The sequence below is a fragment of the Dipodomys merriami genome, unplaced genomic scaffold (assembly GCF_024711535.1).
Source record: "Dipodomys merriami isolate MVZ:Mamm:240054 unplaced genomic scaffold, mDipMer1.0.p SCAF_12, whole genome shotgun sequence".
Lineage (NCBI taxonomy): Eukaryota > Metazoa > Chordata > Mammalia > Rodentia > Heteromyidae > Dipodomys > Dipodomys merriami.
The window spans coordinates 2,195,107-2,210,972 of NW_027202493.1; the positions used below are offsets into that span (position 1 = coordinate 2,195,107).

Here is a 15,866-nt window from a genome sequence, read left to right on the forward strand (position 1 = left end):
CAGTGGCCTCCAGCTCTCCAATGAAGACTCATAGCCGGGTGCTGGTGGCTCATGCCTGTAATCCTAGCTACTCTGGAGGCTAAGATCTGAAGATCGCAGTTCAAAGCCAGCCTGGGCAGGAAAAGTCCTTGAGACTCTTATCTCCAATGAACCACTCAGAAAACCAGACATAGCATTGTGGCTCAAGCGGTAGAGCGCTAGCCATGAGCTGAAGAGCTGAGGGACAGCACTCAGGCCCAGAGTTCAAGCCCCATGACCGACAAAAAAAAGAGTCATAATTTCGCCTTTTAAGTGGTGGTTTCTCTGTTTCTTGTGACTGAGTTTCCTTATAACATTCATTACAACAATTTTGACCAGGGCCTGAGCACTGTCCCTGAGCTATTTTGCTCAAGGTTAGTGTACTACCATTTTGAACCACAGCTCCACTTCTGGTTTTCTGGTGGTTAATTGGAGTTAAGAGGCTCACAGCCCAGGCTGGCTTTGAACCATGATACTCAGATCTCAGCCTCCTGAGTAGGTAGGATTACAGATATAAGTCACTGGTGCTTAGTTTCCCTATACTCCTTAGCTGAGCTACAACTAAATGTCTTATGTGACTTGCATCTTTGCTTGGGCTTTTATTTATCCAGTTGCTTTCCTGTTGAACAGAGGCCATTTGGGAGAAGTAGGGGAGGACAGGAGTTTGAAATCTTACTTACACTTCTATAAGCAAGTTCCCTTAACTGTCTTTGCCTGTCTCCTCTATGGAAAACAGGAAAGTTGACCATAAGTAGTAGGTTTAAGCAAGTCAATATGAAACACACGGACCAACATCTGCTGAGCAGGACACACTGCAATACATTTGTCGATGTTATTCATGGTGCTAGTATTCTTTAACCATGTGGCCTTCACAGCAGTCAAGAGAGTAGGGAGAACACTTTAATTTTCATTTTACAGATGAGGAAACAGAGGCACAGAGAAGATCAGCTTTCCCAAGACCCCATGGTAGGTGAATTGTAAGGTAGTTTGCCTAGTTGGGCTGCTGCTTGAAGGAAACAACCTGAACCAGAACATTCAGATGCGATGGCTGTGTTTGTAAATGAGCTTTGTGAATCCAAGTAAAAAACATGTAGTTTCTACTGAATGAGCATCACCAGCTTAGCACAGAAAGAGGCTTTGAGGGAAGGCCTTCAATAGATACCACTTCTCTACTAGGGGTTGGTATTGCTGTGGCTGGAAAAAAAAAAGGGACAGAAGCCCCTGGGGACAATGGAAATTGCACACCAGCTTCCATGTGGCCTTCCCTCCTACCTGTGTTGGATACTTACCTTCCACCATCTGACTTTACCTAGAAAGCCACTCACTCTTGTGGCTATCTTTTACATTTATTTTAATAATACTTAGTAGTTGTACGAACAGGTTACAATATAACATGTCAGTTTGTGAGTATAACGCATCTTAATCAATGTTACCCCTTCCATCATTCTTCCCCATGTCTCCCAATCCCCTCGTCTCTCAGTTTACCTGCTCTCCTTTTCACAGATGTACATTGATTCATTATGGCTGCATTTACCCACCTTTCCTCTTTCTATTCCTCTGTCCCCTCCTCTTGACTTCATTCCTCCTCACACATACCACACGTGTTTCAGCTGCCTCCCCTGCATATATAATATTTAGTTGATATGTTTATGTATATATGCTTCTGCCCCTGTATACATTTTCATGTATGTTTATAATTTAGATCTAACTTCTGCATATGAGAAGAAAACATGCATTGGACTATTTTTTAAAAATAAACTCTTCACTTTCCCAGGCGTTAGATGGTCCCAGTGCCCAGCATGGAGACCAGAACCAAAGTCCTTCTGATTCTGGCAGGAAAGGCTAGCAGGACCCTCTTCCTTTTGATGGTGATTGATGGTGTATGCTTGTAGGGCCTGGGAGCCAGCACCTGCTGACTCCCATCTCGCCAAGTTGGACAGTTCCAGCAGCTGGTTTGAGAGGTGAAATTATAGCAGCCAGACGTCACCCAGGACTGAGGCCAGAGCCTGCGCAGCTCGACAGGAGGGCGCTGAGGCCACGCTGTCCTAGCTGAGAGGGCAATTTGCTCTCCTGCTTGGAGAGAGAAATAGTGAGGAATAGAAAGCCAACCAGAAGAGAGAGAAAAAGAGAGAGAGGGAGAGGGAGAGAAGATGGTCAGGGCTGCTGAGGGGCTCAGGAGTCCCAGAGGAGCATGAGATGCTGGCTTTCTGCCACATCTGTGCCCCTGGCTCTCCTGGTCCCCAGAAGACCGGCTGTGGGAGGAGGTGAGGATGTGGACTTTCATCACCCAACTCCTGGTCACCCTGGTGCTGCTGGGCTTCTTCTTGGTCAGCTGTCAGAATGTGATGTACATTGTGAAGGGCTCCCTGTGCTTTGTGCTGAAGCACATCCACCAGGAGCTGGACAAGGAGCTGGGTGAAAGCGAGGGCCTGAGTGACGATGAGGAGACCATCTCCACCAGGGTGGTCCGGCGGCGGGTCTTCTTAAAGGTAACACCAGGCAGGCGGCAGGGTGAGGGCAGGAGGGGGCACCAGAACCATAGGGTGGAGCTGTGGGCTGTGTCAGTTCAGGTCAGGAAATGTTTTGGAAGAGAAGAATCAGGAAGGTTTTGGACTGGGCTCTGTCCTGGGAGCTAGAGTTGTGTGTGTCATGGTCTGGGGATCTCCCTTGTTCCCAGCACGGGGTAACTGTCCAGAGAGCTGGGCTCTAGGATTTGGAAGATCCATTTATTCTCACTTTTGTCACCAGTCAACTTTAGGATTGCATTACAAGTCACACTTAGAGTAGTACTGTTCATGGTTGGTCATTTAAGTTGTAAAGTTCATCTAAAACAGGAGCCTCGTCTTCTGCTCAGGGCCTGTCTGGCCTGCTGTTAGAAGATAAAACACAGGCAAGCTCTGGACCCTTTCCTGGCCTCCAACCTCAGCCTTCAGGCCTCATGGGGCACCACCCACAACTTGGCTTGATTGTATCCAGTTGCTGAGCTTGAGTTTCTTGCTATTATGGGGGTTTATTGGATATTTATTGCTGCTTCTGCTTTTCTGTTTCCTCATTCTTAACTCTTATTCCTAAATTCCCACTTACCAAGCTTGTGATTTTTCCTTTTATCTAATTTCAGGGAAATGAGCTTCAGAATATTCCAGGTGAGCAGGTGACAGAGGAACAATTCACAGATGAGCAGGGCAACATTGTCACCAAGAAGGTAGGTGCACAGAGGAGCCTCCTGTTCTAGGCAGAGGCCAGTGGAACTAAAAGACAGTGGAACTCAATCTCATTGCTGTCCTAATGGGGCTGGCATGGCTGTGGCCAACCACTCCTACAGATGGGAGCTTAGTGCTTTCGGTCCTTTGTAGCCCCAATATGGAGGTCCTCATAATCTTGGTCCCAACTGAGCCTGAATGGCACAAGCTGCCCTGTCTTAGGACTGGCCCCCTCAGAATATCCAAAGCTAGTCCTACTATGCCCAGCTTTGAAAATGAGCACTAATAGAGCAGGGTAGTCATTCCCAGGCTACCTGGGACCTCCTCTAATTGACAAGGATGTGGAGATATATTAAATTTAAGTTGTGTATTAAATATGTCACCAGGAATGGTTTAGCTGTCAAGAATCAGCCTGAAAAAAAAAAGTGAGAGAAGGGATGGGTTAGGAGTGATGGGTGACAATGTTGTCAGACACCTGGTACGCACTGTTTTGTAGAATGGGAACTTCTTTGTACTACTACTTAAAGATATAATAATAAAAATGTAAAAATTAAATTAAATTTTAAAAAGAGAATCAGCATGATCAGGCATTGGCTGCTCAAGTTTATAATTCTAGCTACTCAAGAGGCTGAGATCTGAGAATTGAGGTTCAAAGCTAGCCCAGGAAGACAAGAAGTAGAGGTGTTGCTTAAGTGGTAGAGCAATAGCCTTGAGCAAAAATAGCCAAGCAAGAACTCAAGGCCTTGAGTTCAGCCCTCCCCCCCCACACACACACACACATACAAAGAATTAAAAAGAACTGGTCTGCTACTAGGAGAGGGATAGAGGAAGAGTTTCTCCAGTTCTTCCATGGGGCTGTTGCTCACCTAAATAGGCAAGACCCTTGCAATCATCTCTTCTCTTATGTATGGGGTAGGGCTATGCTTGGCCCAGAGTAAATAGAACTTACAAATCTGGATGAATGAAAAGGATGAGGCAGTGAGGAGGTGGGAGGTGAGCAGAATGGCTATAAATGGATAAATGATGCCTTCTCTGCCCTCAAGCACTGGAGATAGAAGGGCAACATCAACTCCCATTCAAAAGACAGGTAAAAAAAATCTAGGGATTAATACATCATTATGAATGGTCAAAATGAGCATTAAGTGAAACCTTCACAGAGTCTATACATCCCTCTGCCATGTTCCAGTGTGGCTTTCCCACAGCGGTGGCAGCAAGGGTCCAGTGTCCCTTCTCTTGTCCCTCAGTGACAAGGACTGCCTCTCCCTCAGATCTCACTCCTGGAAACTTGCTTTTTTAAAACTCTACCTTGATGGTTTAAACAACCACCTTCCTCTTTCTCTTCCAGATCATTCGCAAGGTCGTTCGACAGGTAGACTCATCTGGCACTGATGACACCCAGCAACATGAAGAGGTGATTGTTGAGGGGCCCCTGGAGGACCCTAGTGAACTGGAGGCCGATATTGAGTATTTTATGAGACACTCCAAGGTACTGAAGGGGTGTGGGCTCCTGGAAGCCCCCATTCTCCAGAGTGGCCCAGTGAGGTCATCTCCTGCCTCACCTCTTCTCCACCTGTCTGCACTGTGCTGTGCTTCTGCTCTCCTTCGTTTTGGGCAGGCTTCCCACCAGCTCCACACTGTCCCTTTCCATTCTTTGGCCTCTTTTTCTCATCTGTGAGTGTGATCTGTCCTGCTTTCTGTCTGCTGCCATCTCCAGGTGGAGCTGAGAGGGAGTGGCCTACAGCCGGATCTGATAGAGGGCAGGAAAGGGGCTCAGATAGTGAAGCGGGCCAGCCTGAAAAGGGGCAAACAGTGATCTCGAGTCTCCTTGGAGTAGTTTCTTGGGAGGTAACAATGGCTTTCTCATCCTTCTGCATGATCTGCATCCTTTTTCAGTGGAATGGTTGCTCCTGCCTGCTTGCCCCTCCCAGGCCATCTTCCCCACCCAAGCACAATGCACAGGGTCAGCCTGACTGGTCTAGAGATCCTGACTCTCACACCTCCAAACATTTTATGAGCCTTGGCTTCTTTGTCTAAGAGAAAATCATATCTCTCTGGTCTCTCAGGGAGAGTATAATTGCATGCCCCCTCCCCATGAAGAGATTGGAGCCCAGCCTCATGCATGCTAGGCATGGGCTTTATCACTGAGCCACGTCCCAAGCCCCTGTATAGTTTTGCAACAATGATTTCATTAATGAAAAAACACTCAGCAGAGCTAAGCAATTATGTATCTTGGAAAGCAGGTAGGGAGGGTTCTAGCGTTCATAGACTGGAGAGAGGACATCTGAGCTATGAAATTCCAACATGAGGGCCTACAAAGTACTCCAGAACTTGGAGCTGGAATGTCCTGGAACCTGGAACCTATCTGAAGTCCTGCCCAGTCCCAGGCTGAGGTTCTCCTTGGTGTTCATGGACAGGGCTGTATGCTTGCTTTCTAGGAAGGGACATTGAAAGTCAGGGGGTGCTCAGGTTGGGCTGGGTGCCCATGCATGGTGAGTGTGAGCATGGGGCAGTGGTGCTAAGGAGGGGTGTGCCATGATGTGCAGTGAGGGTCTCAGCAGATCTTTACAGTACTGGGCTCTAGCATCCAGCTGTGATCTCTACCCTCCCTGAGGGATCCTGTACTGAGCTGCCCTGAGGCTCTTCTTTGTGTCCAACTCGGGGCAACTCAGTACAGGATGCATCGGGGTGGGAGTCAGCAGGAAGCCAGAATCATCATGTCCAGCACACCACTAACTCAGCTGTTACCATCCACATCTCCAGGGTCAGCTTCTGGGGCCAAGCAGCAAGCGGTTGCTGGTTTTCTGCATTTTTGCAAAAAGCAGGGCTTGCTGCATTCTGAGTCACCAGAAGTGCTGACTTGAGGCTTCCCGACATATCTCAGCACTTGGGCAAAAAAGAGGACTGGCAGATCCAGTCCAAGGATAAAATTAGACCTGACTCCTCAGCAGCTTAAGGAGGCCACAGTATTAACCCTGGCAGTACCAGGAGATACTAAAGCAGCTGCTGCTTTAGAAGGCTATGGAGTTGTAATTGGGACCTAGAAAGAACCCTAAGGTGTGAATAATTTTAAAGCAAAAGTATCCCTTTCTATTTTGTTTAAATTTGAGCTTTAGTTTGTCTTAAGTTCTAACAGTGTCCTGAATGAGGATAGTCTAGAAGCCAGGCTGGGGTAAATAAGGAACAAAAAACATTGTGTGTACTGGTACTGCAGCTTGAACTCAGGGCCAGGGCGCTCTCATACTTGACTTTTTCTGTTCAAGTCTGGCACTCCACCATTTGAACCATACCTCCACTTCCCTGCTTTTTTTTCTGCTGGTTAATCAAAGATAAGAGTCTCATGGACTTTTCTGCTTGGGCTGGCTTCAGACCACAAGCCTCAGATTTCAGCCTCCTAAGCAGCTAGGGTTACAGGACACTAGTGCCAGGCAATAGACACTTTGTTGCTGTTGTTTTTGCCCATACTGAGGTTTGAACTCAGGGCCTTGTACTTGCTAGACAAGTGCTATACCACTTGAGACATGCCTCCAGCCTGAATTTTTTTAGTATACTATAAAGGACCTTCAGAGAAGCTAAAAAAACCCACAGTTAATGAGGACGAGATTCACAAGAGCATGGTTTCAGGAACACAGAGCAGCCTGGCTTCCAGGCAGTGCTGTCCCTCTGCCAACAAAAGGCAAGGGCATTGTGTGGTGGGGATAGAAATGAAGGAGACAGCATGGAGGCTGGCACTTACCAGAATCCCAGAGGGCCAAGCGGCAGCATGGAATGCTTTACCCTCCCAGTGAGAGCAAATGCTGCTGAGAAGACAGTGAGGGGGCTGCAGGCTGTCTGGTTCTTTTTTGGGGGGTCTGGTTGTGGGACCTGAACTCTGGGCCTGGTCAGTGTCCCTCAGCTTTTCAGCTCAAGGCTAGCGCTCTACCACTTGAGCCACAGTGCCACTTCCGGCTTTTTTCTTTTTGCTTATGTGGTGCTGAGGAATCAAACCCAGGGCCTCAGGCATGCAAGGCAAGCACTCTACCACTGAGCCACCTTCCCAGCCCTTGTCTGGTTCTTCATACAAGCACAAATAAACAGGCCTTCACTGTTCTTTTGCAAAATGTCCTTGTAATCAAAGCAGGCTCGCCGTGCTTTTGTGGTCATTCAAATGCACATTCAAGGGTGACGAATCTGAGTTACCATCAGACATGCACATTACTGGCTGAGGTGGCCAAGGTGTGCTCTGCCTCGGCTTAGCGCTCACACTGCCAAGCATTCTGTTGGTGGCATGCTTAATGCCACCTCGGGTGCTTTTCCTGGTGATTTTTGCTGGCTAAAATGTTCTCCGATGTTGTGTTGAGGTTCTGGTCTTTTGTTTTGTTTTGTTTTGTTTTTGTCTTTGGTGCCAGTACTGGGGCTTAAAGTCAGGCCCTCATTCTACCACTTGAGCCACAGCTCCACTTTCGGCTTTTTACTAGTTAATTGGGGATAAGAGTCTGATTTGTCTGCTTGGGAAGGCCTTAAGCAGAGATCCTCAGACTCAGCCTCCTGAAAAGCTAGGATTACAGGTGTGAGCCACTAACATCTGGCTCTGTCTGTGGCTTCTAAATGCAAAAATGCCATAGATATGCCTTCTAGAGTAAATACATGTGTTAAAAAGGGTTGTTGGTGGAAAGATCAAGTTAATGAGACATAAATATCCCATAAGGAGTCTTCATATAGAAACATACTTGAATCAGGGCTAAGCATTTACTGACTAGTGAAATTCTTAGAACAGTGAAATTCTTAGAACAAGAAACTAACCTTATGTTTCCCTTGGAGCACTGGTTCAGTGTTCACTAATTCAGAGTTCACAGAGTAAAACATAACCGTTACTGCAAATGTGGAGAATCAGAGTGTAAAAGGTTTTCTTGAGAGTCTAGATTTGAGGCCAGTCTCCTCTTATTCCCTAGTCCCAGGTTGTATGGCCTTAAACAATTCAACTGTCCCAAGCTTTGGAATCCTCAAGAGAGAATGGAAATGGTTCCTTTTGATACATGTAAATAAGGAAGTTTACAGGGCTACTGGTATTCACCAGTAGTAAAGCAATGGGAGCTCTGGGTTCTACCCCCAACACTGGAAAAAAAAATGTTTACAAAGAATAATAGCATGAGAGTTATTGTGAGGAGTAAATGAGAATGTAGTCACTCTGGCACTCAATCAATGGCAGGTTGTATTTGTAGAGTCAATTGACCTTCCTGAGCCTCAAGTTCTTTGCCCATAAAGTAGCAATAATGCCAATATTTTCCTTGCAGGAAGGCTGTGGAGATGGATGGGCTTATGTCTGTGAAAGGGCTTTACAGGCTGTCAAGTTCTAGTGAACTCTATCAAAGTGCAATCCACAGCCCCATGTCACACCTAAGAATCTTATTAAAATGTAGATTCCCAGGCTGAGGGTGTAGCTTAGTGGTAGAACCTTTATCTAGCGTACATGAGGCCCTGGGTTCATCCCAAGCACCAAGAAAAAAAAAGGGGAGGATAAGGAGTGTGTAAGTTCCTGGCCCCTGCCCCAGTCCTGCTGAATTCCATTTCTAGTATAGCATGCTCCATCAAGCTGCTAAGTGATTTTTAATGTGTATGAAAAGTTGAGTTAGTATGTCTTCCCAAACCTCCCAGAAGTGCTGTTATGGTTGTTACATCTGGAAAGCAAGCTGAAAGGAATTGTCACCAGATACAGGTGAGGGTTAGTGAAGTTACCCTTTAAATATAGAACTCTTCACTTAGGGTCCTTGACTTCGATTGCAGAATAGGAATTTCTGGACAAGTCACAGTGGTAAGAAAACTTGATAGAGCTTTACTGAGTAAGTAAACAAGCAAACAATCAGACAGACAAATAGACAAACAGAAGGGCAGGGGCACACTCTAACACAGTGTGGTTGCTCTCAAAGGGAGACTAAGAGAGGAGGGGTAGGAGAAAGAGAAAGAGAGAGAGAGAGAGAGAGAGAGAGAGAGAGAGAGAGAGAGAGAGAGAAAGAGAGAGAGAGAGAGAGAGAGCACTCTTTGGTAAAGGCAGGGGTTCTGGCTTCAAAGTTATGCAAAGCTAGGTGTTTTATCTTTGCTCCAATTACTCCTGTTACTTTCTGAGTTTCTGGATGTTTGGGGGCATCTCTTCTAGGTAAGAATGCATCCTGCCATGAAACAGATCCTTATCCTTGAGATAAGTAAGGCTCCCTGCTATCTTGGGGTCAGAAATGCATCCCTCAAGGAAGGAATGCATCTTGTTGTCTCTCTTTGAAGCAAAGATGAGCCTTCTAAGTTTCTAAATACCAGATTTCCGGGTCCCTTCACCAGGCCTCATTTTCCTCAAGTTATCCTGTTTCAGAATGGTGGGGTTTTTTGGTGTGTTGAGATATGGGACACCCTCCATAGCAGGGTACCTCCATCCAGGAGGACTAAGTAGACCTCACCCCTAATTTTGCTTTCTTCATAGTCGCCTGTAGCACTGGAAAGGCTTCTACACTCAAGTTGGAAGTCAGCGGGACATTCTAGTAAATAATTGCTATTTAATCAAAGCAGATGGTGGATTTTGTGTTCAAGTGTCAGGGCATCAATGTGGAGAGACAATGGAGGGGTTGGGCTTAGAAGGACTGGGGACAGAGGGCAGCATGCCCTCTGTGTTCCTATGAGTCTGGGCACCCTTCTGCTCACCCCCCTAGGGCTCTCCAGGACTCTGCAGGAGGAACAATCCCCCCACTCCACCACCACCACCTTTCTTCGTTTTCCTCTTTAAGGAACATTCAGACCCTGTGGTTGCAAATTTGCTTTAACTCTGACAGTAGAGTATCTTAATAACTTTAAACCTAATCCATAGTCTCAATGGGAGGAGGTAGCCAGGCTTTGTTTCACCTACAGTCCATTGTTTCACCAGCCACTTCCAACATGATAAAGTCAGAGACAAGGAGACAAGAGAGAGCCACAAGCACTGGGTGAGCATGGGAACAAGAGCCACAGCACAAAGAGGAAATGAGGGAAGGAGACTGGCTACTCAGAAGAAAGGGCTCTTTGCTAAGTGGTGGAGGGGGGGCCTCTCTCACAGAAGAACAGGAGGGTGGGGTACAGTGGAGAAGGAGCAGATAGGGTAGCAGGAGGCTTTATTCTTATTCCAGCGCTGGGTGCCTGCTACAGCAGTTGGACTTAATTTTGTCCCTCTCCATCTGATCTCTGTGGCCTGGACCTTTTTTGTTCAGGGCCTAGCAGAAAAGTTCATCAGAGATCTTAGACTCCTAGATTTCATGTGGCTTCTTACTTCAAGAGTGCTTAGCACTGGTATAGGTAGGTATTGTGGGGAACACCAGGAAGGAATTCCTGATCCCCTGTGTTTACAACCCTCCTACCAAGAAATAGAGAGCCAAGAAATAGTTCACATGTACAGCATGTCCCTGTCCTAGGCACTTTAGGGACCTGGAACCATCTGAGCTGGTCCTCATACTGCCATCATTCTATGGTACATGACACTGAGTTGCAGAGCAGATAACTGTCTTAACCTAGGTCAAGGAATAGGGAATTACCAGAACAGGTGTTAAACTGGAGCAGTCTGGCTTCAGAGATCGTGTGCTCGACCAATGTGTCCTGCAATATTCTGTCACTAACAGGGTGCATGAGGCAGGAAACAGGAAGATGTGTGGAGGTAGACCTTGACCTCAGCCAGAGAGGAGACTGGACTGAAGCTTTAAGAGAGCACTTCAGACTCACACGGCTTGGGAGGGGGCTTAGCTGAGGGGGGCCTAGGCTGAGAGTAGAGCCCTGTCCTGACAAGAGACAGCATGATGAAGTTCAGCAGAAGAACCTGGCTGGCCAGCAGCTCCACAGCAGCCTCTGGCAAAGGCCCTTATACCACACTTCCTTCCCTGGAAACATCCAGAATTCAGTTCTCCTTGGCCACTGCCAGCATACCTCCCCAGCCCTGCCATCGCTAAGACCTAAGAGAGCTCTAAAATTGGGAACAACCCTGCCTCAGCATACCTTCCTACTTTTTCATGTCCTAACTACAACCAGTTTCTCTTTTTAAAATGACCTCTTTCCCCTTGGGTTGCTGGGTCCCCACAAGCAAAATCTTGAGTAACTTTTTTTGAAAACATGTAGTTTCTCAACCAGGCTGTAGGCTGAGGCTCCATGAGGGGCAAGAGTCTTGTGTTGCTGTGAGGCCCAAGCTGCAGGGTTTGACTTTGCCCCATGGGCGAAGAGACATTGTATTCTAGGGAGAATGCATCTGTCTTTCAAAGTTTCCTGCCACACAAGACTTTGTCCCTCAGGGGGAATTGAGGACAGATGCCAGAGGCACTTGACAGGAAGGGCTTGTGGACCAGAGCCCAAGAGGGTCTATTGTTCTTTGAGGCCATGAGTTCAAGATGCTAGAGAGCAAGGTCACCTCAGGTCCCTAGGGAGGGCACACAGCAGACATTTATGGGGTTTTCTTGGGTGAGAGTAGAGGGCACCACTGTGTATCCTCACCTTAATCTTTCTTGGCCCAGCTCCAGGCTCATGTAAGTAGATCGTTACAATGCAAATCTACCGTGAGGACTTTTCCCAGTGGCCTGGACCAGCAGGAGAGCACCCTCTACCTGCTGCTGGGAGAAGGAAGCATCACACTAGCCCTGCTCTGCATTAAACCAGTGGGCTGGGTGTCCAGCACTGTGAGGCAGCTATGGGCAATAAGCAGGAAAGTGTGAGTGGTGTTTCTAAAAGGTCAATGTCTGCAGGCAACACTGCTCTGACTCATTGCCTTGCTTGGGAGCCTGATTTCTTCACCAGACTCCACCTGTGCAGCCACCACAAAATCCACGTTTAAAGTTGCACTTTTAAATTCTAAGTGACTTCTTTTTTTGTGCCCTCAGGATCACACCTCAACACCCAAACCCTGAATTCCACATACTCTGCCATGCACACAGGAGGAGAGCTGGACGAGGGCTACAGAACATGGCACATGTTTTTCCAGCTCACGGCATGACCTCTGTAAGGGACTTCCTTTAGCCTCCTATTCGCATGAATGACTGACTGTAGACGCATGACCTGCAGTCTTCAATCCTGCCTCTAGCGACTGTGGATCTGCCGGGAATCAAGACAAAGGCAGCAAAAAGAGGGGAGAGGAGAGAAAGGGATGGAAAACTAATGCCAGAGAGGGCATGGATGCAAATGTGAATAAGGGCTCTTGTGGCTGAGGGTGGTTTGGGTTTTGTTTTTTAATTGTCTTGATTTTGACTTCTCACAGGGTACTTTCTTTTTTTCAACCTCATCTGTAAGAAATCCATGTGGGCTTCCTGGAAAGAAAAATGAATGAGAACTAGGCATAAAGTCAGTTTAACACCTTAATCCCATGTCTCCAACCTCCCCTGTCCCTACTCCTCTGCTCTGTTTGTGACAGTTTACCCCCTTCCGAGTGGACTGCTCCTCCCAGAGCATGCCACCTGACATTCAGGATGCACACTCCACTCCCCAGCCTACACACTGATTTGACCGTGACCTCTGAAGTTGTGTCCACCATTCTCCAGTGGATAAGATGGATTTTTTTTTAATATTGTGTCTCTCCGCCAGATTCAGTAGTAATCATCTTCCAGTAGGAAATCATCACTTGTGAGTGCACTTGGGTCTCTTTGTGTTAGGGACTTAAGAGTCTGAGGGAGGATCTCAACCCCCAGGTTGAGCTGTAGGGCTCAAGGGAGCCAGGGACCCATCTGAATGGTCTTTTCATTGGGGAAGGGCCAGTGGCTGTCCCAGGATTGCACCAGCATGTTCCATAGAGAAAGAGGTTTTCCATATCTTCGAGCCCTTCTATCATAGTCTGTGTTCAAAGTGTAAACTGTACAGTAATCAGCCTTGTGTATATGAAAACAATAAATACTATGCAAACCAATAGAAACACTTAGCAGTATGTACAAAGCACTAAAGCTCAGCTCCTGAGGACTTCTCCCTCTGCAGGAGAAGGAGCCAGGGCTGTCTCTCAGTGACAGGAAGGAAGGAAGTAGGCTAGTAGTGAATGTAATCTGCCAGTTTCTACAGATTAGGACCACCCAAAGGTCTCCCAGAGCCAACTTGGTGCTCGAAGTCCAGGCGGCCTGCAGGCTGGGAGGTGGGTGGTGGTCTGGGGGCAGGCCCTGGGCTCCCAGCCGGGGCGGAGCTCGGACCGCACCCAGTAGGAAGGAGAGCCTGGCTTCCTTCCTCCGGATCTGAGTAGGAAGGAATCTGACAGCTCCTTGCCTGGGTGCCATCAGGGAAGAGCCTTAAAGTCACTCTAGAGCCTCCGGCAGAGGGAGGCCCGAATCAGCACAATCCGGCCCGCCCAGCTCGGGCGGCGCCCCCTAGGGCCAGGAGAGAGACGGGCAGGCTTTTCCCGCTCGCGGAGCCGGGTGACGGACGGACGGACGGACGGACGTCTACTCCCTCCTCCCGGGACATATCTAAACTTCCAAGTAGCACAGAAGCGCCCTTGACGCCGGCGACGCCCGGGCCAGGAGGCCAGCCCGGAGGTCTCCGGCGTAGCCGGGCGGCCAGGCTCCGCCGTCCAGGCCGCGCGAGCGCGCTGGGCACCGCGCAGGCGGGGTTTGTTTTGTTTTGTGAACCGAACCGGGCGCGCCGTGTCCCGGCCCCGCCCCGCGCCGCGCCGCGGCTGCCTCCAAGCAGGCAATTCGGCCTCTGCCGCCCGCTCCACGCACGCACGAGCCGGGCCTGCTCGGACGCGGCCGTGGCCCCGGGCCCGGCCCTTCGGCGCCGCGGGAGGGGCGGCTGCGCGGCTGGGGAGCCGCCCGGCCGGGGCGAAGCCGGCACCGAGCCCGCCGGCCCGCCTCGTCCTGCACCTTCCTCCCAGGCCGCGCTGCCGCCGACCCAGTAGCCCCTCTTAGCGGCCGGCCTCGGGCCCGGCCCCAGGCTATGCTTTGGCACCTTCGCTCCTTCCGGCATGGCTGCTTGGCCGCCGCCGCCCGGGCTGAAGCCTGGCCCACGGCCGCGCGGCGTGGCTGCACGCTCCCGTTGCTAGTAGGAGCTGTTTAGGAGGAGGTTGGGGTCTCCACTTGATGCCTAGAGAATGCTGCAGTCTGCACATTAGACGCTTTTTAGAAGTTTTGAAATTACCTTGATTTTTTAATTGTTATGAAAAATGAATCATTTCTTGACTCTCTCACATGCTCTGTGACTGGGAGAGAGTGTCCCCCCACCTCTGATGTATAGACCATTCTCCCTACACCAGCTGAACAAATGTCAACATTAATAAAGAAACTGACTCATGACCTGGGGCTCTGTCTCTCTCTGTGTATCGTCTTGGGAGGGAGGGGGCTTGAGCGGCTGCGCACGAGTGAACCCTGGCTACAGGTATGGGTCAGATCTGGGGAAGCTTGTACCCCCCCTCCCCGAGGAGTCCCCCCAATGTCCTGCTCCTCCAGGAAACCCTGGGCAATCACTTAGGACCATCATCCTGGAAGAAATCCTCAAAGAGATGGCAGAGCAGATTTCTCACCTGCCTAAAAGCTATCCTGGAATGGGGAGACATGTGGGCGGGAGAAGACACTTCAAGTCACCGGGAACCTGCAGTTGGCATGCACTGCCAGAGCCGTCCAACTCCCCTGGGAAGACATCTGGCCCTGCACTACGTGCCAGTAAACATTCAAGAACTTGCTATAGAAAGAAAACAGCCTTGTGCTCACTGGGTATCTCACTGGCCTGTTTCCTCATCTGTCAAAAACATTAAATAATAAAAGTCCCTTCCTTTTGTCATGTTTGGGTTCCCAGTCACCATACTTTTGTCAACTATAGTATTAAATAAGAACTGACCCCTGCAGCCAACTTCCCTCTATAAACTCTCATCAGAACACTCCAGCTCCACCATACCCCAAGCTTCTCTCTTGAAATCTAAAAATCTTTCTGTCCCCTACCTCTAATGAACCAATCATTGCTGTGCATTTGCATTACCCAGAAGTCTCTTAAAAATAGTTTCAGGGTGACAATTACCTTGATGCGATTGGGAGTCATTCCTGGGATTCAACTAAGTTTCCAAAATAGTTGTGATGTCTGGCAAAGCCTCCCTAGATGAGTAAAAATCTTTTCTCTTGGTCTTAATCTAAACTTGTAGAGAAACCATCTCTACATTCTTAAATCCTCTTTCCCCTAACCTGAATGGTCTGTGCCCCACAGAGTATGACCCTAGTCATACTAGTTCTGAACAAGAAAAGACCTTCCCAGCCCTAGGAAAACAAGAAGGCCGGCAAGGGGGTGCTTGTTGTCTCCACCTGCAAAAGTGCAGCCACATGTTGTGAGAGAGGGAGCCCCACAGAGCCCATAGCCTAGTCTGGAAGTTTTCTGGGGTCCCAGGCAGCAGAGGGGCAGAGCTAACCTCTGTCCAGCAATCTCAGGGTTTTTTTTCCCTCCTGTCATCTTGCTCAGAGAAGTGGCATTCTGGATTCCATTTTCAAAAAAAAAATAACCTTAAAAATAAAGCACTGCCCCAAACAGAAAAGACCCCAGTCATCTGGAAGTAGGCTGTGGTTCTTCTGTACCTCATTTTTCTGATGGTTGTTAAGTGAGAGATTGCCTCAGAAGACCCTCATATGTTGTTTAAAAAGAATAGCAGATAAAATATTAGATGAGTGCTTTGAAATTCCAGTCTGGCTCAAGTATCAAGTATTTGCTAGCCCCAGTCAAGTGTCC

The 15,866-nt window shown here is 48.5% G+C and overlaps 1 protein-coding gene across 10 annotated transcripts in view; it reads left to right on the top strand.

Moving 5' to 3' along the window:
* Ank1 (ankyrin 1) overlaps positions 1–13,089 on the top strand; it is a 226,849-nt gene extending 213,760 nt beyond the window's left edge. For 8 of the 10 annotated variants that reach the window (XM_070016090.1, XM_070016093.1, XM_070016098.1 and 5 more), the window contains 4 exons: positions 3,137–3,220; positions 4,564–4,629; positions 4,933–5,063; positions 12,068–13,089. In XM_070016090.1, the coding sequence (XP_069872191.1) occupies positions 3,137–3,220; positions 4,564–4,629; positions 4,933–5,031 (249 nt within the window). In that variant the 3' untranslated portion in view covers positions 5,032–5,063; positions 12,068–13,089. The remainder of the gene's footprint in view (positions 1–3,136; positions 3,221–4,563; positions 4,630–4,932; positions 5,064–12,067) is intronic. The other 2 variants (XM_070016092.1, XM_070016095.1) reach the window with 1 other exon arrangement.
* The last annotated feature ends 2,777 nt before the right edge of the window (positions 13,090–15,866 follow it).